A 23,786-nucleotide genomic window follows, 5' to 3' on the forward strand; every position below is an offset into this window, starting at 1 on the left:
ATTCACCTGTTTCGCTTAGTATGCACTAATGAACAGGTGGATAGAGCCAAAGCCAAACTCAAAGGAATTATGACAAAACACTAATGTATTATACATCCTACAGGTCTCATCATGCACCTAGAATGGCAGTCAGTCTCTCTTTCCAGATCTGACAATAAAATGATGAAACATCATTCTGTCTTTTGAAACATACTGCAATGCATACAAATAATGCTTCCTCCTGCTTAAGCAGCAAGTCCTAAGTTATTCTAAATATAGATCATTTCTTGTATCTTCTGATTTGGAAGAGCTGCTAGAGGAAAAAAAAAAAAAGGAAAAGAACAGAACCCCCACACCACACACTTGTTCAGAACTTCGCTTTGATGTTTAGTAACATACTGTATACAAGTCCTCATAGCAATTATTTAAAAAGAGCTGCAAATTTATGCAAATTATAGAAACTTGTACAAACACCAGCAAATCCTTAAACCTGTGCAAAGACTATACAAGAGCAGGTCATCTGACTTTGCTTGCACTACCTCAACTCTGGTCAACAAAACCAAGAAGGAACAATTCCACCCACACTAACTCCCACATTCCACCCAAATATATTCAGACATCAAAATTGGAACAGATACTAGAACTCTTACCCAAATATTTCAAAATACACACCAATATTTTTAAGGGTGTAAAACTACATGATGAGTGCTTCAGGTATTACAGATTTTTTCCCCATGCATATTATATAAATTTTAAAACCCAAACTAACAATTCAGCTCTGAATCATAAACTATTGTTACTTGACAAGGTAAGAAGCATTAAACAAAACACTTGTTCAGATTAGCAAGCAAGAACACAGGAAATGGGGCATTTTTTCAGACTATTGAAGTACACTCTCTAACAAGTTTAGTATGTCTTACTAAAACTATCGAGAAAAGTATTTTACTTGAAAAAGAACAGATACAACTTCGAAGAATCATTTGGATTTTGTTACCAGTTTTGAAAAGTCTAGGGGAAACCACTACTATGTCAGAACCACTAATGTATCAGAAGCCAAATTTCTTCATTTTGTACAGTTCCAAAGCAAAAAAAAACCCCTGCAACCCACAAACCAATCCAAACTGAATTTGAAAATGACTACAGATATACAGATATTTAAAAGCATTTTTGAGTGTTATTTATCAGCATCCATACTGGCAACTTCACTTTCATTTGGTGATGACAATACTTAAAAGAAAACATACATACACGGGAATTTACATCTTCAAAACTGTTGTGGAGGAAATTCTAGCTGTATAATATCCTTTTAATATATATTAATAAACAAGGACTTCTTTGTACTTTTGCCATTAAAGGTCTACCATAGCTGTATTGTATGATCATAAATACAACCATCTATCTTTTCAAGGAACAACCAGTATTTACCAGGGCCTGGAGCATGCCATTCATAACAACAGTCCCCTCCATGGTATGGAAGGAGGATTTAGATAGCATTGAAAGTGTCCAGTCCAGGAAGTCTGCCATCCTTTTTTGCCTGACATCAGGGCGGACGATAAATCTGTCACAGAAAAACATAAAACACTGCAGTTACTAACTTTATGACTCTCAATGAGTAAGTTTTCTTGCTATCCACACTGGTTGCAGTTCCTAAAAACAATTTTCCAGTGGATATTTTCCTGAATTGCTGAGGGTAGGAATACTCCAAACCATCATAAGTTTAGCCCTTCTGTTTCTGAGCAAGGCTCTGACCCAGAATTTCACTTTCAGACCAGCCTATGAAATTGGATTCCAGAGATTTCTCAATCACAAAGCAACAAACTTTCCAAAGTCCCACATCAGAATTATTTCCATTAGAATTAGTGAAAAGCTGAAATAAATACAAGAATTTTCCACCATTCTCACCAAGAACAGATATTCTGCAAATTAAAAATTGGTGCAAATCAACAGTTAGTCCATACTGCACTGTTATCAGCCAGGCCCATAAAGAGTAATCATCAGGGCTATATTTTTTTTCGGATTTTTGAAAAGGTCAAACATCTGCTATTTAACACAATGGCTAGGTCAAGAGATGCATTTTCACCCATCTTAGAGAGGGCAAAAGTGGTTCATCCTAGTTAAACTACCTGTATAAACCTATACTCAGGCATCATCAGTGCCAGGCAAACTACAGTTAGGGCATCTGCTTCAGTTACTTAATTTAGTATTCTTTAGCACCTAAAAATTAGGTTCCTGTTCCAGCTGAGGTTCAGACTAAATTCAGAAACTTTGTTCTCAGTGCAATCAAAGGAAACAAGGTACCTGGGAAAGCCCACAAAGTACAATTCATAGCACTTAAAGAAGGATGTATGCAGAGCCTGTATCTGGTTACTTTATACACCTATAAATTAAATGGGGAACTGCACCAAGAGCTAACTAATGGGGAATATTAAGTACAGAGAACACAAGAAACAGTGAGCAGACATGTGATCACTTGAATTGTCTTCAAAGTCAGTATTTATTGTGTTCAGCAATAGAACAATATTAAAATAATAAAACAGGGCAGGGGTTCGTTGAGGGGGGGTGGTTTGGTTTTTAACAGAGCAGTAAGGACAAAGCCTTCTTTTGCACAATAGCCCAGGTAGGAGAAGTAACCTGTAAAGTAGATGAACTGGTTCCTAGACCCTTTCTCAGTCCAAAGGAGTTTTAATCTTAATTTCTCAAAGGAGTGCCCTAACCTCCAGACTAGAAGCAAGATAAGGATAAGCCTCATCTCTGACTGCAACCAGGTCACTGAGCAGGTAGAAAAGGGAATTCATGAAACAAACTCCAGTATCTTTGCCCTGTGAAAAGTCTTGGAAGTCTTGGATCTTGATGTTTCTAAACCTCACTTGAAATTCATAAACTCCTTACAGCAGGAACCAGAGCCCAGACTTCCTCTTCCTCCCCAAGGAGTTTCTTACTCAGCACGTTACAGAGTTAGACTCCTGTATCTTATCTCTCTATCCTATGACTTCTGCATTCCTGCCTACCTAACAGTCTAACTTCAAGAAGATGAAACAGTGATCTCATCTCAGAATAACTATGTTCATTCATTAAAGAACTCTTTTGGGATGTGAAAGCAGTGAATTCAAGTGCACCAAGGCCAAAAGGCCTGGGACCTGGGTCTTCTAATTCCTGGTGAAGTGTTTTAATCATTAGGATATTCTGAAAATGGTGTTTTCACTAAATGAGTGTAAGTACACTAAATAGTAATTTTGATCCCATTACAGCCTTACACACCTTGATGCAGTGAGTACTAGAACCACCCTAATGTATTCTATAGCCTTATTTGTTATGAACATATACTTTTAATGAGAATTAATTCAGTCAATAAAACGGAGGTGAAGAGACCATAAGACAACTGCTAATAACATGCCTGCATAGTACCCTGTGTTAGGATGCGAGGCACTTAGGAAATCCTCCTGAAATCCAGGGTTGAGCACTGCATGAACACAAAGTTTTGGTGAATGCAATGCTGTAATCAAATACATTACAATATATATGCTTCCACTAGTAATTTAGTTTTACAGATACCCTGGAGTGCAAATGAGGTGCAAATTCAATTAGTATAATGTAATGAAAGAATCTTTTAAAATTACTGTCATCCTTACTTGAGAAGGCTTCCAAACACTGGATATAACTTCAAGAGTCTATCACAGTTGGTTGATTTGGGTATTTTTCTGAGTTTTTAGGAAGCGAAGAAGATAAAGGGTAAATTCAGGCACATATGAATGCTCAAGAATAATTCACTCTTTCACCGAAATTCCTCTTCTTCTGTCAACTTGTGATAAAGCAGATTACCAATGCAGATACATAAAAACCCCAGAAAAAAAACCTTCCATTTTTCACTTCCAAAATGACTTCAAAATCTAATTAGGATAAAGGAAACGAACCTACATTCTGTTACACGCAAATAATTATATAACAGGCAAGATAATTTATTAAAGACTATTCAAATGATTCATGCATTCACTTAAATTTTGCTCTGAAGCATTTCAGAGTAAATCAGAAAAGTACAGGACTAGTCACCAGAGAACTGATTCTAGTCTCTACTCCTTTATGAATTTTCCACATGACACTGTCAGTTCTAAATCAAAAAAGTGTTTGTTTTGTCATCATGTTCAGAAGTGTATACTCACTAAACAAAAATTTCTAAAGTACTGAGCCCCATGACTGAAGTTCAGAATAAATTTGAAATACGTACATGGACAGATATTTCCCAACAAGACCGTTAGGATTTGTTCTACTAAATGTTAACATTTAACAACTATTTTGGTACAATTAATCCCACAAATTTTGTGCCTCTTAATCCAGAGAAAAACATTAACACAGATTTTATTGTTCAGACTAGCTGTCCACATCGACTATCATCATTTCATCTTGTTCACCCTACCAAGACTCCACTCTTATAACTACACTGGCAAAACTGGGTTGGCAGAGCCCTCTAGTGTAGATTGAGTATATACTAGCGTAAAGATTCTGGGGCTTTGCCTGCTGGGAGAAGAAAGAAAAAAAGAAAAAACAAATGACAAACTGAGCTGACTAAAGTCCTCTTCCAGTAGAATATATTGGAACATGTACTGTGATATATACTGGAAAAAAATATAGTGTTTTCACACATGGCTTATGGTCTTTGTAATTTATTTTCATATGCATCACGAATGAAAGCAATCTCCACTAATTCACTAGGAAAGAAGAGATGCAGAAGTGTGTTATTTCAAATTTATAAACAACCCTAGCATCAGTATTACTGATGTGATGCAAAAAAAGTCAAGAATTGCACCTCTGTCACAAATTGCATGGTGTCTGAACAACAGCTGTGTAAAAACAATGGGATTCAGAAAGTTCCATTACCCTACACCTGCTTCATTTGATGAATTATTTGACAACAATGAACCTCAAGAAAACAGAAGTAATGATTTCTGGATAAGAGAATGAAGGAAGTGACAAGAGGAATATTAAGAAAATTAATTCTACCATCAGTATTTCCTTTTAAGTCACTTAAGTACTACTAGGAAACATCAAGCCAGTAATACTAAATACAAGTTCTCTATTTACCATGCAACACACTGCAAAAATCAGCAGCAGCACAAAGTAACTGTATCTTTCTGAAACCCTGAAGCACAAACCAGTCCCTAGAAGGCAATTTGAACAGTATCCTGTTAACAGTGAAGATCTGTATCACTTGTGATAGATACCTGTTCCTCTAGTAAGCAAAAGAAAACACTGTATTTCCAATAATAAATACACTATTCGATCTGATTCAAGCAAGTTTAACATCCCACTCACAGTTAGCAACTTCCAGTCCTCCCAAAACTGTCATTAGTGGCATGTCAGACTAAAAAATGGCAGGAGAAATGGGAGCTAGATTTTTTCCTTTCTGCCAAGAAGCACAAAAGAGACTTACTTTGAAACCAGTACAGCAGCTGCATCTCGAGCCTTATCACTGACAACCAAGTAACACTAAAGGTAAAAGAAAACTAACTGTAAAAGAATTCATACATGTAGATTTAATAACAACTATGTAACAACTTTGTACATGAATATACTTAATACTTATGAATACAAATGTTATTATGATTACAAACTGAGCTTAAGATCATAAAAAATTAACTTTCCCATCCAACAAACCGTATCTCAGTCGACAAAGTCTCCCTTCTAGTGTCTTTTCAAAGCAAGTTTACCTTTACTGAAACCTTAACTTACAGTCAGATTCATGCTACCCCATGCCTACAAGTGATAAGCCACTTCAGTGCTGCAGGTGTCAAAAGCATAAGCTGTTCAGGTATTTGTAGGGAGGGGGTTGTTTATTTTTATCTTAAAGGAATGACAAGTTAGCCACTTCAGCTTATGCCTAGTGAAACCATTATCTTTGCTGAAGATTCTTCATGCAGTCATAGCTTCCATGTTACTCATCCTGATCGAATGCTAATTTCCTATATAAATCATCAAACATGGCTTTCCAAAAAGGCTACCTAGTATTTTCAAATGCTAAAAACTGTTAACATAATCAAAGGCGTGCATTTGTACCAGACAATCATAAAATAAGAAATTTTATTACTTCAGGGAAAGTAAGTGTCTCAACCTAACACTTAAACAGCAAAGAACATACTGAAGATTCCAAAACTATGGAGAAATTCTTTACAGATTAGATCAGAAAATACAGGCTTAAATAATATTCTGAAAAAACAATAATTTATTACATATTGAAAGATTACATGTAAGGAAAATGTCATAGGCTTGAAAGTATTACAAGATGTATTATACTTACTTTTGCTATTTTAAGTATGCGATCCATTGTTGGCATACGAGCCTGCCCTTCCTCAGAGATAATATTTCCATCAAAACGGGCCAGATCAAAAGGAATCAAACATATCATGGAGAGCCATAACAAAAGCATGTAACGGGTTTCCCAAGTCTGGAAAAGAATGGTAAACAAAATAGGCACTCCATTTTCTGGAACGTATTCCAACAAAGTGCCTAGAGCACAAGCTATCCACTAGCTCTGAAGAACTTTCAAAGTAAGATGATGAAGAAAAAACTCTGTATCTGAATGCTGCTCTGTCTCCTTTGGTGTTTCAGAACTACAAGTAAAACAAACAGTAAAACGGTAATAAAATTAATGGACCCTCCCCTCTCGCTCTGACATCCAGACAAGTTTATTTCCTTCCCAAAGGAAAATTGCACGTTGACATTTTCCTGCCTTCTCCTTCCTTCAGCCCATTTGTGTCTCCAGTCTCAAAGAGAAATATTCCTAACTTCTTATGTATTGCTTTCATGGGTTTCATGAAACAACTTTAGATGTGTTTTGTGAGACAGACAGACAAGAAGAAACTTTTACAAGCTTTAAAGCTGTACAATTACAAAAGCAGCAAAGTGGTCAGAATAGATAATGTTTATTAAAAAAATAATTTAGAGCAGCAATACAATTATTGTCTTCATATCCATGATTTTTGTTACTCATAATAGATGATGTTCTCTCTTAAAATCCATATATCTTAATAAGCTTTCTAAATTCTTATTTTTCCTTATTTAAATACAAATATGAACTACAGTATCTTGGCATTGGACTTGATGATCCTTATGGGTCCCTTCCAACTCAAGACATTCCATGATTCTGTGATCTCAATCCATGCTTAAAAGTTCTTTGCTTAAATATTTTTTTGAATTAGAATTCTTGCCCAGAAAATTCCCAGCCAAATAAAACTTTAAATCAGGACACATAATGAAGTGGTGTTGCCCTGTTTTTGAAATTGCAAACAGGTAGAAAAAAAAAAAGTTCTGTGTTATTTTTCCACAGCTGGTAATATATCATCAAAAGGCAAAAATCCAAGCAAGTCATGCTTCATGCCATAATTGGGCAATGTTCTCCAAACTTCATCTTCCTCCTTTCAAAAGAAAAGGAAAAAACTCCATAAAACCCCTCAGAGATATAAAGGTAGATATTGAGGGGTTGGTGAAGAACAAAGCATTTTATGAAATTAAACAAGGAAAATTAACTATCGTCTTCATTTCCTCATCAAAATAGAAGTTCTCATACCAACTTTGACAAAACCCAAAAGTTTAAAAAACAGCCTCTTTACACTAAGAAATAGGAATACACAAAATCTAAATACCGTTTTCTGTGATTTTACTTCTATGACTACAACCTAAACTAGGTTGACTATATGATATGCATATCAGAAAGATTTTTTCAGCTACTGCTTTTAGAAGTTAAACCCCTTTCACTGCCTTTCTTATTACTGTTGTTTCAATTGATTTGTTCCCTTTTATGAGTGGTTAAAGATTTTACTTGCACCTCTACTGCCATCACTTCTAAATCCTTAGAACATATCCCATGAAAGAAAAACACAAGACCTTTCCTTCAATAAGATATTTCTCTTCTGACAAGATGACTTTCATACTAAATACAGATGTTCAGTTAACACCAGTCAGGGTGTATCACTGCTTTATACACTTTTTCCCAGATTTTTTTCTTATACTGTTCATCAGCTTTTTCTGCTGGAGTCACAAAACTTAAACAAAAAGTACAGCACGTTCTCACCTCGGAGTCTTTTGGATTCTGGTCTACAAGCATATCCAAAACAGGCTGTAGATCACCTACTTCATGAGGAAACAGTGGGAGGAAAATTTTGTACCCTCTCACCTATAACAGAAAGTTTCAAGACTTATTAAGCCATCTGGCATCATCAAGTACTGAAGAAAAAGGAAAGATCCTGTGAGGAGCTTCTCGGATATGATCCTCATGTAGTAAGAACAGTGAGGATATGAATTAATGCCTTGAGATTTTTACATTTTTACAAACTTATTAAGAATTAATGGAATTATAATGCTTTAAAACAAGGGGCCTCTCGAGATTGTCTAGTCCAATTCTCCTGCCAAAGCACAGTTATCCCCAGCAGGCTGCCCAGGACCACGTCCAGTGGGGTATTCAGTACCTCCAGGGGTGGAGACTCCACAACCCCTGAGCAATCTCTTTCAGTGTTCAACTTGCAGTCCAAAAGTGTTTTCTTATGCTCAGATGAAAATTTTCCACAATTCATCTAATTCATCATACTTTTCCTTTTAACATTAGGACTCATTTTTTCACTCAATATCTCAATGTCTGCAATTTTTTTTTTGCATTCAGACCTTGATTTTTACTATTCTGGATCATTAAATAACATAAGCTATCATGAAAATGATAAAAAAGAGAACTAATCTCTCACAGTACAGTTTAAAACACTTCACTGCATTACTTAGACAATTATTTATTTTACTGTTTTGTAAAATGTGAAATTTAAAGTTATTTAAACAACAAAGAAAATATTGGAAACTTACACATTTCAGTTACAGAATGTTAAAACTGGCGTTTTTACCTTTGTAATGATGTAAAGAAATTTAAACGCCAGGTGAGATAGTGGTGGAGGAGATCCATTGTCCCGTACTATATCCAACAAGGCATTCATCATCCACTCTAATGAAAGAAGAGGGAAAAACTGAGACTACAAGCAGTTACCTTACAGTTTCTCATACTTCTAATAACGAGGAAGCTAGTAGTCATGTAAGCAATATCAACCACAGCAATCTTGTAATGCAAATATGGAACTTCTAGTTTTACAGATTCTCAAGTATATACACAAAAATTATTTAAAGATTACATTCCTACCTAAGTGGTGATCCAACAAGTGAGGTTGTTCCTGGTACTTGTCCATTATACCTGAATAGGAAAAGATATCTGTAATAAGCTAGTCAAATTAATGCCTGTAAGAGCCTTTAATTGAGATACACCCCAATTCTAGACAGCTTTAGCTTAAGACTTCTGTATCCTTGAGCTAAGGGGTGCCACCACCTGTAAGCAAGGTCAAAAAGTGAGAAAACTACAGAGAAGTAACCGTAAAAATACACTCTGTCCACTTCCACAGTGCAATCACCTACACTGAATCATAAACTCGTTTCCAGGGGTTTCTCAAATTACTGTGGACAAACCTCACAGCTAGATGAGACAAGCAACCACCCAGTTTGTTGCTGTCCTTCACTGCAGAGCCCTCTGTGACTCTCCTTTCCTAACACAACTTACCAGTACACCATTTCTGATGGGACTCTGCAAACAGAGGACAACATTAAACCACTGCAGCTGCCCTAAGCGTAGCAGCTTTTACACTGCACTCCCACCCACACAGCCACCAGAATGCTGCTTTACACCTGCCTTGCTGTTCTCATCTCCTTCATCAAGATACGGAATCCCACATACTTTTACACACTGTTCTATCTGTTAGCATGTCAAAAGACTGATTGTCTTTAAAAAAAACACATGCTCAAAGATATCTCAACATCAAGAAGTGTAGCAGCACTTTTCCAAGTCCTGAGGCTAATGCAGCCATGGGGAAATTCTCCTGGACACACTGGGTTCCACCACAAGGCTATCTTCCTTCCCATGCCTGGAACATATTTAAAGATGCGGTTCCACCACTGAGGATCTGGACTGCAACAGGGTATAGGCACTGCAAAATTCTTACCTCTTTCTTTTGAGCTACCTGACTATAGCAGGAAAAACCCAACATAGTACTACTTGCAAATGAAGGTGCTCTTCACAATTCTCAGAGCTAGTTTTTTATTTTGAAAAAGAACACAGGAAATTATTCAGCAAAGAACAAAGAATCCCTGACAAATATTAACCTGGACAAATACAAACTGTAGCTATTACTATTTGTGCTCCTCAAAACTTTTCACATTACTTACCTTGCTGCCAGGAATGTTACCAGAAAAGCCTGCCATATGAGGAAAGGCTGAGAGGATTGGGTTTGTTCAGCCTTGAGAAGAAAAGGCTTGAGGGAGACCTTATCACCATGTTCCAGTATTTAAAGGGTGGCTACAAATAAGACGGAGAATCCCTTTTTACAAGGAGTCGCATGGAAAAGACGAGAGGTAATGGGTACAAGTTACTCCTGGGGAGATTCCAATTGGACACAAGAGGAAAAATTTTCACAATGATAACAATGAGTAATTGGAATAATCTCCCCAGGGAAGTGGTGGATTCCTCAATATTGGACACTTCCAAAATTCAGCTGGACAGGGTGCTGGCCATCTAGTCTAGACCATGCTTTTGCCACAAAAGGTTGGACTGGATGATCCCTGAGGTCCCTTCCAACCTGGTGTTTCTATGATTCTGTGATTCCTTTTGAAAACTGACTTGAGGAAAGAGAAACTGAAATTGAATAGTGAAAAAAATATAAGAACAACTTGCCACAGTTCTTAAAATCAAAAGCACTGCCATTTAAACCTAGAATCAACAAAAAGTAGCTACAGAAATGAAAGTTGGATTTCAGAAGAGATCATCAAGTGATCCAGTATTGTGCTGGAGATTGCCTGGATCATTTTAGATATTTGGGAAAAAAATAGCCTTTTAATTAGAAAACTAAAATACCTTCTTAACCTCTCATATGAACACTTAGGTTTAAGACATAACTCAACTCCAGCAGTGCTGTAGTTGACCAGTGGATGACACCACACACCCACTTTCAAGACACCAGCCAGTCCAACTGTATCCTTGCACTGACTTGTGCAATTCCATTGGGATACCGCAGTGCTGTCTCCTATCAAGAGGGAAGCTCCTAATCATCACTAACTTCCCATTGTAATAAAGCAATAGCTCTCAAGCAGGAGTGGAATTTAACAGCAAATTCCTTATCTTGTCAAATTGTTTTCCCAGATCAGTCTGGCAATCTAAAATAAAACTCTAAATCTAAATGCTGACAAGAATGCACTGAACAAAGTTCTTCTAATACTATTATTTCAAAAAAACCTCCCTAAATTTTCCTACAAAATTATTGTTGCAGATTAAACTATCCTCCAAACTTCTGTTAACGGTTCACCAAAAAAATGAGCATTAAATGCTTTTGTGAACGCTTCACAGACCTGCGTTGAACTCCTCTGTACCTGATGATTCCTGTGTTACCTGCATACAGATTAAAGGTATTCCCTAAGCTTCAACGTTACATCACACACATTTAGTCTGTTACCATATTTGGGACATTTTGCCCAAGAAGGATCGAATTATACTTTATGACACTCAATATTATAACCAAATATTGAACATGTACAGTACCTATCAGTTTTAAGTAGATTAACACTGTATTTAATGGGCAACGATAGCACACAGAAAGTTCATAGATACAATGGAAATACCCAGAGACAAATACAGAGAGGCAGAGCAAGACGATCTGTTGGAGGAGAGGATGGCCTTTCAGACACTGAGATTCTTTCAATAATGGCTTTTCTATCCCATCAAAGTCAACCATTTCACCCGTGACACTGAATGATCAACACAAATACGAGTGTTCTTGCTACTTCTTTCTGAACAGTTACATGTTCATCATTAACCTCCTCAGATGGAGCAGCCAGTTAAATCAATTGAGTCTAATACTACTGAGTAACTTCTGCAGGGTCAGGTTTCCAAATTTTTGGCTTTTTGGTTTATTTTTTGACAAAAAGAAACTAGGTAGGCAAACACACAGACACTGGATCAACATTTTGTCTGGAAGTTTTTGCAATTTCACCATTTTTGCAAAACTACTCGCAGAATGCAAGTCCACTTAATTTGATTTGTAAATACATGAAACCTTGAATTAACTTTGGCAAATCATCTGGTCAGAATAGTGGATCCAATACACAGATGGGCATTATAACAGGTGAATTACCTAGGACACTGCTACATGCATGTAATTGTATTACTTCTATATTCAGCTGAGGTCTAGGAGCAGAATAGCTTTCATTATATGGCACAAAAGCTCAGTTACTAAGTCAGGTCCAAGTTCCCTCCACTCAGAAACAATTACATGCTCTGTATGGATTCAGCCGCCCTTCATATTTTCTGTGAAATATAAAAGTAAAAATATGAAATGACCACTTCAAATCTCAAAATGCATGCAATTTCAACATGTTATTAGGTACAAAAATGGCTCTATTTGATAGACATACAAACTTTAACTGAATTATTGCCTGCATTTGAATAGGAAACTGGAGGCTAAACAAGGGTCAGAATTCAGATTTCTTAAATCTAAGACCTGGGGTTTTATTTACTGTTCAGTAATGTAACATATCTGAAAAACAAAATTAGTAAAAAATTAAATCTAAATTACCTGTTGATAGAGTTCCAGCACTAACACTAATGCAGAATTAGCGTTTTGGTCCTTCTTTGTTAATAAGTTCCTTTAAGCAATATAAGAACAAGCTTCCTTTGGATGATGCGCTTACCTATGAATTTTTCCATGGTCATTTCTCGAGTTACCAGATCCCCAAAGACCCCCTTCAGGTTACCGATGAGCCCCCTGACTTCCTGACTCTCTGTGAAACTCTCCAGGATACTTCTCGTGGTGATGACACCCGGCTCCTGATTCTGGCCTTCCTCCGGCTCCGACTCCGCTCCGTCCATCTCGCCCAAAGCCATGCCCGAGCCCGCCGGGCCGCGCTCCCTGTAACAGCCGGGCAAAGCAACACCCGGTGAGCCGGGCTCTCCCCGCCGCAGGGTGCGCGGCGCAGGGGGGGCCGCTCCCCGCAGCCGCTCGCCCCTCAGGCGGCCCCGCCGCTCCTCACGGCCCGGCCCGGCCCCGCCCGCCGCCATGCGGCCCACCGCGCCCCTCACCGCCGCGGCGCGGAGGCCCGGCCCGGCCCGGCGCTCCCACACAGCGGGTGGCTCTCGGGGGTGGCGAAGACGCCGGCGACAGCACCGGGGACGGTGAGCGACGCCCCCCCCCCCCCCCGCGCCGACCCCAGCCGGCAGCTCCCGCCCGCATTACCCTGGCAACGCCGCTGCGCGCCCCGCCGCCTGCTCCGCGCGCGCTGCCGGGCGCACCCTCCCTCCTACGGGCCGCCGCGCGGGCCGAAAGGCTGCGGGGACGGGGCGCTCCGCGCGCGGCTCCGCCCCCGGCCGCGGAGCGGGGCAGGCCGGGCGGGGCGCGGGGCGGTGCCCGGGGCGGCGGGGCCGTGCGTTACGTTTCCTCGGGGAAGCGCCCCGGTTCTCCTCGGCCGTGCTCCTGCTAGGCCGCCGAGCGCACAAACCGTCCTGCGAGGAGGCGGCGGCCGGAACTTGCCTCTCGAGTCGTTTGGCGTAGGTTGTGAAAGGTGTGTGGAAGGCAGCTGGAGTGTGCAGTTATCCCCGACCCTCTCCATGCCAAAACACTGAATTCTGCGGTTAATACAATAACTCATCATCTAAATCTTGTAAAATTGTGGAAATAAAGTTCGAATGCTGAAAGCTACAACTACAGAAGAAAAAAAAAGAAAAGGGAAGCAAGTGGGCAGACTCAAACAGATGTCTGCCCCCTCACAGCAGTTACTCTCTCATGCCAGATTCTTTTGCTTTAGCTTTCTTAGGAAGATATTTTGTCATATTTCAGCCCAAGACGTACCACATCTCCATCCACCCTTCCCACACACTTTTTCCCCTAGCTACTCCGTATTTACCAGGTAACAGCACTTCTTAGCCACTTCTCTCTTGACACCATTGCCAACGCTAGAAAACTAAAGTCATGGTCTGAAGTGAACATTGGCTAAGTCACCTCAGGTTATCTTTTTACTCAATAGAAAATAAACTTGAAGGATCAGACCAGCTGACAAACTAAACGGGTGCTCAGGTGAGATAAGTCACCCTCAGAGGTGCTGGTTTCACTCCGTTGCTTATAATGGAAATTCAGGCAGACACTTAAAAATCTGGTCAGGACATAAGGACAGGTAACTTCTCTTTCCCTGTACCCAGCAACTCCATCCATACCCAAATACCTTATCTGCCGGCACAAATCACAACATGCAGGTACACCAAATACCTAGTTTCTGCAAGGCAAATAGTTTATTTGAGAAGGAGCTTATGTTCACATGTACTTTCTAATGTAATACATGTATTTTTGTTAACATTAATAAATACTAGTACGCATGCACTTTGCTGTTTTCTCAGACCTGGGTCTTCTAGCTATCAGTTATGATTTCACCTGTATTCTTATTCTATTATTCCACTTTTCCACTGTTACAATTCTATTAAGTGTTATAACCACACCATGACAACTTTCCCTAATTGCAGCCCAAATTCTGAGGAAGTAAAAAATTTTAACCATTTGTATTATGTTTACACAGAATGAAATGGTTTTTTTTTATTGTATCAATTACAACATCTAACTTTAAACTTTATTAAATTTTTATAGGACAGCTTTAATAAGGTTGAAAAAACTTTAAATATTTTTGAGGTTTTTTTAATATATTTTAGGTATTAGTCATGACAACTGTCTGAAGCCCAAATACATAAGTTCAGTCATTCTTATTCAAATCTGCTGATTCACATAAGCATTTCTTGGACTGCACTTACATTTACTTTAACACTTTCTTCCATTAAAAAAATCCACAGATTTGCTAATGTACTCTAGCTCACATTGTATGCCAATATCTTTGTTGCAGAGTTTTCTCCCCAAATTCTCATTGCCTATGTTTTCTGTAAAAATAAAGTAGTTAGGAATATTAAAAAAGCATTATAAAACCATCTAATTTGACACTGTTCCTTCAATAACGCAGCAATGGCAGAACAGACTAGTTCTGCCTTCTGCAGACTACTTCCTAAAATTGAAAATAGTTCAAGCACCAACCAACACAGCAGCAACAGATGCTTTCTTGTCACCAAAACACTACACCTCCCTCTCACTTTTTGCTATATTTTTACAAAGTTATTGAAATATTACTATCATAGTGTAACAGACTAAACTATCATACTAAAATTATGATATGTTATTATCAAACTTGTGTGGTAACAACCCACTTTCTGACCATACAATTAATTACCAAGGAACTACAGAGATATCCTTCTAATGAAATACCACTGTAATTTAATCTCTCACATCAAAAGAAAAACAAAAGCATGTAAATAAATTACATTAAATTAAAATAAATATTAGAAATGTTATCAATTATATATGCTTGCCAAGTGCAGTCCAAAGGGCCTTGTCTACTCTTTAAATCAAAAAGAGATTGTTTTCATTTTCAGATTCATAGAATCGGATTTAAATTTTGGATTAGGACACTTAACATGGGAAAGACAATAGAAATATAAATGGGAAAAGGGATGGAAACAGAGACAGAAAACTAAAACAGAACAAAAAAGGGAAGAGGTAAGGAATTAGTTATTACTTCCAGCACCACAACTCCACAACAGTAGCTCTCAATAAGGAACTGCTGATAGAGCAGCAGCAGAAGTGGCAAGATGCAAGTAACTGTGAAAACGCAGGAGCTATGAAGTGAGACTCTCTATGGAGGGTAAGGTTAGGCTGCCTGTCATGCTCCTTTTCCAGCCCAGTGGAGTCTTCACAAACAATGCAGTCTTGTCCTTCAGCAGGGCTACAAAAAACTGTGCTACAAAACTAGTGTATCAGTTAAAAATTATGCAATCACTCAACATTTAGTGAGGTTCAAAAGTGTACTGAGCCTTTTACATGTCAGATGTTTTATCAACATTAATTCCTTGTTTGTGTTACTTCTGATAAGCAGGGGCTGTTCATTACTATGAGACTATGTTAGAATTTCTCAAATCTGTCTGGTTACTTCAGAAGTTTTCTCATTACATTTAGGGTAGATCCCCTGTAGCCTGTCCCAAAATGGTTCCAGTGGTTTATGTAATTAAAGAGCTGATACAATTTGTTACGTTTCTCAAATCCTGGAGCTTTGGGTATTTTACTGTGATAGGCAGAGAAAAAAGAGCTGCTAAACCCACCAAACATTCCAGCAATGGCCAGTTCAAATTCTGAATGGCCATAGAAGGAAGCAGGGTCAAAGATAATTGGCCCAGAGTCGTCCTCCGCCACATTTCCTGCCCACAGGTCCCCATGCAGGAGAGCAGGAACAATTTCTACATCGCAGAACATTTCAGGAATCTTTAACTGAAAAAGCATGAACAAACACATAATAATTAAAGAGTTTTGAAGAAAATATTAATAAAACAAAGTTCTGTAGCATATAAGAGAGTAAGCTGGTCAAATACTGCCTGTTTTCAGTCCTCATTGGAGTGCTTTTGATGTTGATGGCTACAATCATGTTCTTGATTGTTCTGGACATTTAAATCATTTAAATCATCTAATTCACAGTCTAGTATCAACATCTAGTATTAATCCATCATTTCTAGGCATGGATAGTATTGGCTGTCACAAGAAATATAAAAAAAAATTCATTTAAATTAAAAGGTTTCAGTGTCAAAAAGGGCAGCAATAAACATCACTACCAATTAAACAAAATTAAGGAACAAATTGTGATGTAGAGCTTGCAGAGGAGTACATTCCTGGCTCTTTCCTGAGGGCTGCATTGAGTATGGCCTGAACGGCAGTCTCAGCTGTGAGCCTGGACACAGCTTAAAAAAAAGTCTGCAGCAGAATCTTACCCACTTTGTAACACCAAGTTCTTAGGTAGTATTTACAATCTTATTATTATTAGCTGTATACCAAGAAATACATGTCAGTGCTGAATTGCAGGTTTATTGTCACCATCTGTTAAAAAACTGAAAGAGCAGCATGAATTCTATTCAGCTGACAATATTGTTGGACCAGCTGTGAAGCTAGTCCAGTTACTGCTGTTCATTAAAAGCTATGTAAATCTATTATAAAAGACCCTTATAACAGATTTAAAAGACCATGGATACATATTTTCTAACATTCTAAAAAACAGATTTAAGACATGGTTCATACTTTTAGCTGCGACCAAAGTTCTCTGGCTTCTCTGTCTCCATAATCTTTTTCAATCAAATCCAATTGAGCTTGGAGTCGGTGACGAATAAAAAAAGAAGGCCAATCACTCTGCCATTCATTCACCTAGAAAATATGATACGGAGGTTTGTAATAAACAATTTTAACATATGCATAGTCAGTATTAATAATACATAGCTATCAAGTTAAAATGTTCAATGCTGACACAACAGCCTAGACAATGTTAGTATGACCGACACACAATGTTACTGACATTTCACTGATTGTTCTTTTGGGAGTGATGCTCTCTTCCATCCTTAGGTGGGGCTGTCTTTAACAGGAGATATAAGTTGAGGTTCTGGCTATTTTCATTCACTCAAATTTTCTTAATGTATTTTAGAAGGAAAGTTTCTGGTGAGATCATTTCAGTTGTCCCATATTATATTCCAAAATCTTTCTGGAAATGCAAAAGTATTCGTTCATTTTAATTGGGTAAGGCGTTTCTAATTTGGTGAAAAGTTGTACTTAGCAAAGAGTTTGAGATATTGAAAGTTCATTCAGTTAAAGAGTAGAATGAAATTCTACTGTGTGCAGAGCCAGCAAATGACTGATTAATCTCCAAGAGCCCTTTCCAGTGTCTTATGTGTTACATGATAAAGCGCTCTAAAAGCAATGGATTTTGCCACCTCAGATATGTATAGCAGGAGTTTAGAAGAAACAAAACCTTGACATGGTATGTAAAGGGATACCTATTCTATTAAGTATCACCAAGCTAATTTCAAATTCTTATTCAGTCCACAGCATCTGCTTGCTACATGCATTGTCGGAAGCCGCACACATTGAATAGCCCTCACGTTCTGTCAGGTCAGAACAAAGCAGTGAAAGCAAAACCCTGATCATAAAGCAGAAGGCCGGTGAAACAAGTTGTTGTATAGCGTTTATAGAACTACACGAGTACATGTTAACTTTCACAGGCACGGAACATACCTGTGGTATGTAACCACAGCAAGTGGCTGTATGGAATCCAAACTTATCCACATACTGAGACTCAGAGTGACCTGCTCCTTTACCTAAGAAACAAAATAGATATTGGGAGTTTTGAGATTCTTACATAGTACAGTTTGCAAACCCAGAACTAAACTTCAGAGAACAGGCATACAAAATAATTTAAAGCAATAAGTTAAACTTATTTCACAGTCACAACCCTCTCTAAAGATAGAAAGAAAACTCTTAAACTTGAAGATACGGAATGGAAATAGAGGCACAAGTAGTCACATTAGTGACTTGTCTTTGAATAAATGAGTTAGACATTCAGGAACAGAGTCCAGATACCAGATTTGCAATCTACTGTTCGATACTGAACATGTTGTCATTAAACATGGTTTATTTTTGGTTCATAGATTGTTTGTGACCTGCCACTAATTTGGCCACCACTCAAAAACAATGGATTATAATATGTCCACCACTAAGAGTCAAACCCAGTCCATCCCTGACATCATGAGAGACACACAGATACAGACTGGTGGTTCAGATTTTAATACTAACAACTGTAAAAGAACAAGTATTTGTATAGCTTCCTTTTTTTTTTCTTTTCCCCCCATTTACACCTTAATCCACTTCCCAAAGAATGATGGTATGTGCTTTCACTGGAGTCAATAGAAACTGGATCATGACCTTACACTGCTGAATTACAGCTGTCTTCAAGGAGCAGCAATTGTATATTTAGCTACATATTTGAGTTCAGAAATGTAATCCCCAACATCTTTAAAGGGGAATTTCATGATCTGTTTCCTAACTGAGACCACATTCTGTAATAAGTTAATTGTCTAAACCAACAGTAAACAAAAAAAGAGGATGTCTATAAGGTCAAGAACATTTTAAGAGATTGATGGTACCTGAGGCTGAAAAGTTGAACTGACGCTGAAAAAGACAACTAGGCCAAATTTTCAGTGTGATTTATGAAATGTTGAAAGCTCTAACTATCAAGCAGTAGTACTATTTCTTACTAAATTTCAGTATCCACATAATTTCATGCAACAAAGTATATACAGAAAAAAGAATTAAAACCGAATTAATTTAGTTTTGTTAAGGTTAAAAAGTTATGTTTGAAAATTATAATAGAAATTATAGCTCCTATGTATGTAATGGACATTTGAGAAGTGTGGCATAGGGACAGGAGAGACATATCTCATTAAAACAGTGTCCCAGTATTGACTTTAATTACCATTAAAATTATCATGCAATACTGTATAACAGCCAAATTAATTATTTCCTTTTTGGTTTAGTACATGATCTCAATACTCTACCAATTGTGTTTCCCTCCTTTCTCAATTTCTCTCCAAGTTTCTGGTTATAAAGATGAAGATCTGCTATTTGCTCTCCAAGCTTTGAAGAATATCTGTAGGATCAAAAACCAGAAATGAAACTGAAACAAGGCAAGTGAATGAAATATTACAGGGGAAAAAAAATCTCAATTAGATATAACCAAGCATATTTTCGGCAAATATAGAACCTTAATCAAATCCCAAAGTACATAACAGGGAGCAAATAAACAGACAACAACTCTGAAGAAATGGGTTTTAACAGATAATAAAATGAACACAAGTCAGTGCTTGCAAGAAAGGTAAACAGAACACAAGGTTGTATGAACAGGAGCAGAGAGTGCAGGAGGATCAAGTAATCCTGCTTATCAGCTCCATATCAATAAGCAGAGAAGAGAACATGGTATCTACTTTTGGGCCTCATACTTCAAGATCAGCTGAACAGCAGTAAGAATGGTAAGTCTAAAAAGAAGCCACAGGCAAGGACTGAGTTGAAGTTGCTTAACACAGAAGACAGAAAACTAAAAAGAGTTAAAATATTACACAGATACTTGAACAGGAGCTGCAAGAATGGAAACAAATTTCTTCTCCATGCCCAGAATAGGTAGAAAATAATGGGTTTAAAATTGCAACCAGGAGGACTGAGGTTAGATATTAGAAAATCTTTCCTCAGTGGACTGGATTGGAATGGACTGTTTGGAGAGGCTGTGGAATTGCTGTTATTTTCCCAGTAAAAATAGATAGGTTGGACAAACAACTGCCAGAAGAGCCACAGCCATTACTATGTTCCCATAGAAGCCTGGAATGAAGCGATTAACTCCTGAAAGTCTATGATTCCTGAAGTCCACGTGCAAGTTGGTTGATGGATGAAATGGAACTTCATGTTATCTATCCACTTAGTTCTTCCTCACCCTAGTGCCTTTGACCTTCTTGTCTGACTTCAATCATACTTGAAGATTATACTTCAGAGAAGCAGAGGTTTCAAAGACATGGGAGGCCTATACATTTAAAGAAAACTGATAGCCTGGAAAAAGAAACTCAAATGAAAAATCTCATGAGGGAAAGATGGGCTAAACTGAGCCATTATCACACTGACTTCAGTAGCATCTCAGCACATGTGGACCAGCATACAAAGCTCTAGGCTAGTGGTAGTATGCCATTTCTATTGCAGGTAGAGGGTCAGGGAAGAGCAAAATATGGGGGAGGAGTGTATCCATACACAAATATATAGATACATTGGATTTTTTTAATGTACACAAACACAGATCTTGACAGACGTAAGCTCTATCTCTGACAGAATAGAGAGGTTCTTCTCATGAAGTTTTCTGACTAAGATACAAGAAAATATGCCCCAAAACATAGTAAAAAGAAAAAGAGATGTACAGACGTACTTGTTGAGGTGCTTCATCTTTAGGTACTCCATGACAAACATTGCTCCTCCTCCAGGTAGGTCAATTACTTTAATAGGCTGAGGCACTCTCACAATATTGGTTTTCTGAATAGCTTCCAAACTTGCCATTTCCCCTTCAAACATTTTTCTAGCCTGTCAAGGAATAAGAATATCTTTGGGCTAAACTATGGATGTCTGCAACAAGTACTTTGGAAAAAATAGCTTTGTTTACAAAGTTACAAGTGAGTTAATTCATCTTGATAAAAGAATGTAGCTGCAGTAAGGTTTCAGTCCACACAGGGAGACTTGAGTGACTTTATTCTAACTTCTTTTTTTCCCAAATTCATTCCAGGGTAGTCGGATACGTCACATTTGACCATGATTTCCAGCTGCTTATGGAGATACCAAACTACTCAGATGTAACAGTATCTCTGAGGATAATACCCGAGGTGACCTCCTTCAAAACCACAGATGACCACTCTAAATGCAGTAAAAGACTGAATCCTTAAACTGGTTCTCCTTTCCTTGCAGGTCAATGGCCATCAGATAGAGACGACCATACAAATATTAAGCCTGTACTCTGCATTTCTTAAGTAAAGATGCTATTTTTCACAGCAGTTTTAGGACGGTTTTGATACCAATAAAGCAAATTTCTGATGCACTGTGGTGTTACAAAAAGCAACTGAATATTCATTAGTAATGGAAAAGTCAAGAGCTTGGCCTGAAAAATTGCAAGAATCTTATTTCTAGAAATACAAAAAGCAATGGAGAAGTCTGGAACCTCTGTAGCTTTAAAAAGAATATATGAGTTTTAGCACTGGGTCCCTGTTTCCTCCCTCCCACTCTGCTATCCTCCCAGCTGAAACATGGAAAGAAATGCAGTGAATGCAAATTTAGCTTTAGGCTTTTCCAAACTCTAAGCACTATAATAATAACTCTGTACTGTGCCTCCTTTTTACACATTGCAATGTCAATTCCTATTGTTGAGAGTTATCACATTGCATTCCACCTCATTTTGCATTAACCAAACCTGCTGCATCAATACTTGATATAATAGACTACAGCTTTTAAAAGAAAACTGAAAGGAAAACTAGAAAAATTAAAAGTCAGCCTGAAAATACAGAACTCTAAATTATTAACAATCAGGTGCTTTTAAAATAGAAAGCTCTCTACATGAAATAACATTAGTAGTTAAATATCTGCTAGCATTAACCTGAGGTTTGTGGTTGATTTTAACAAATACTCGTCCACTGTCTGTTTCATAAGCTTGGCTTTGGCTAATGTATCCTCCTCCGGAGCTTCCAAACGCCTTCAGAACAGAAGTTTTCAATTCTGTTTTCAGGATTTTTTCCATGGTAATTTCCAGGCTGCTGCAGCTGCTTTCTGCTAAATCCACTGCAAAACAAGATTAAAGGTTTGGGTCCTTCTTTCACTGTCACTCTGCTATGAGGTAGAAAGGGCCACCCACCAAACAAAAAAAAAAACCAAAACAAATAGCAGCCAAAAAAAGAAGCAGCGAATCCAGAGAATATATTTCTAAATGCTTTGTTTCCCATGGGCTTTTATAGCTAAACATGAAAAATAAAAATATTTCAAAATATTTTCTAGAATAAAATTGAGAGGTGTGTCCTGGGTCCTCTCTGAACTGAGCTGAGAGCTGATGGTATTTGTAGTTTGGACCCGTTTTTCTTTTTTAAGCTCTGTGATCGCATTGTAGAAGAGGTCATTCCTAAACCAACCCACTAGAGGGAGTCGAAATGCAACGGTACAAACTGCGCACACGCGTTGTGGTTATTCAAGACGAGCAACCCAAAGTCGCAGTCCATAAGGATGTAATTAAATCATGCTGCTGACCATAAGTCAGCCACCAGAAATAAGCGGAAACGTTGGTGGCCTCTTTCTCTGCTTGTAGTTGCTTTTTGTGGACTGGAGTTCTGTTGTCATCACTGAGATCTTTAGAATGCTTTCCCTTCTTGGGACATAATTAGATCTCTTTAAGAGACATTCAAAAGATTTTTATTGCCTGAAAGTGCCGTCAGTGAGATAGTAATAAGCTCAGGGCTGGACAGTATCAAGTGAAAACTCATAGTAAAAGCATCAAGCTGGTAATAAAGACATTTAGGATACTGTTCCTATATGCTTCTCCAGATTTAATATGACCTTTAGGATATCATTTCACCTTTTTATCTCCTTTCACAATCTGTAAGATACAGAAAGATCCCTTGGGTACTGCTGAATTTAATCACTTCATACTTGCAAAGTGCACTGACACCCTCAGGTATAGAGTCTTAAAACTTTAAAACATGTTATCATAACCCAGAGCCTATAATATTTATTTTAATAATGTCTGTATAGGGATATTTGGCATATTGTATTGTAAAAAGATATTGGTATACTGTATTTTGGTATATTGTATATTTGGTTAGGTGGCTATGACCGTCTCCTAGTGCACCACTCCATAGAAGAGGCTGCAGCTCTTGTACTCACTTGGAGCAGCAATGCCCACCATCTCCCCAGGGAATTTCTGGATGCTGTTGCACTGTGCTTTCATGCAGTTATCTCTCTTTTCACTACTCTTTGTTTGTATTGATTCATCTAAGCTATTTGGTTTTGATAGGGAAAAGAATGATTACTGGACAAATACTGGCTTTGTTTAGGTAGGTTCTTCAGTACACTCACAAGTTGTTCCAGTCCTACATGGAGTGAAAAATGTTGGTATAGTACAAGTAATTTCTCAGAACATTGCTCCTTATGGTACACAGAGCAGCTGGAACACAGCAGACTTCAATGGGACAGATTGGCTAAGGAGGAACTTTTCTAACATCCAGATTTACCTGAGCAGGACATTGCTCACAGAGTAAGAGCACAAGCTGGAAAAGTGCAGCTCAT

The 23,786-nt window shown here is 38.0% G+C and overlaps 2 protein-coding genes across 4 annotated transcripts in view; both read right to left on the minus strand.

Annotated features, from left to right (window-relative positions):
• TBCD (tubulin folding cofactor D) overlaps positions 1-13,372 on the minus strand; it is a 128,273-nt gene extending 114,901 nt beyond the window's left edge. For 2 of the 3 annotated variants that reach the window (XM_074922186.1, XM_074922184.1), the window contains exons 1-8: positions 13,275-13,372; positions 12,733-12,950; positions 9,146-9,196; positions 8,856-8,953; positions 8,042-8,143; positions 6,269-6,415; positions 5,405-5,460; positions 1,405-1,537 (exon numbers count right to left, since the gene is read on the minus strand). In XM_074922186.1, the coding sequence (XP_074778287.1) occupies positions 1,405-1,537; positions 5,405-5,460; positions 6,269-6,415; positions 8,042-8,143; positions 8,856-8,953; positions 9,146-9,196; positions 12,733-12,925 (780 nt within the window). In that variant the 5' untranslated portion in view covers positions 12,926-12,950; positions 13,275-13,372. Of the gene's footprint in view, positions 1-1,404; positions 1,538-5,404; positions 5,461-6,268; positions 6,416-8,041; positions 8,144-8,855; positions 8,954-9,145; positions 9,197-12,732; positions 12,951-13,120; positions 13,201-13,274 lie in introns of those variants that run through there. The other variant, XM_074922185.1, reaches the window with a different exon arrangement.
• Positions 13,373-14,309: 937 nt separating this feature from the next.
• On the minus strand, positions 14,310-22,352 carry FN3K (fructosamine 3 kinase). Its single transcript, XM_074921772.1, has 6 exons — positions 22,111-22,352; positions 20,899-21,050; positions 19,493-19,584; positions 18,174-18,256; positions 17,190-17,312; positions 14,310-16,391 (listed from the first exon to the last, which is right to left on the minus strand). Exons 1-6 carry the CDS (start codon positions 22,249-22,251, stop codon positions 16,053-16,055), a joined length of 930 nt encoding a protein of 309 aa, XP_074777873.1. The 5' UTR covers positions 22,252-22,352; the 3' UTR covers positions 14,310-16,052.
• Positions 22,353-23,786: the final 1,434 nt, after the last annotated feature.

This window comes from Athene noctua, chromosome 18 (genome assembly GCF_965140245.1).
Source record: "Athene noctua chromosome 18, bAthNoc1.hap1.1, whole genome shotgun sequence".
Taxonomy (NCBI): Eukaryota; Metazoa; Chordata; class Aves; order Strigiformes; family Strigidae; genus Athene; species Athene noctua.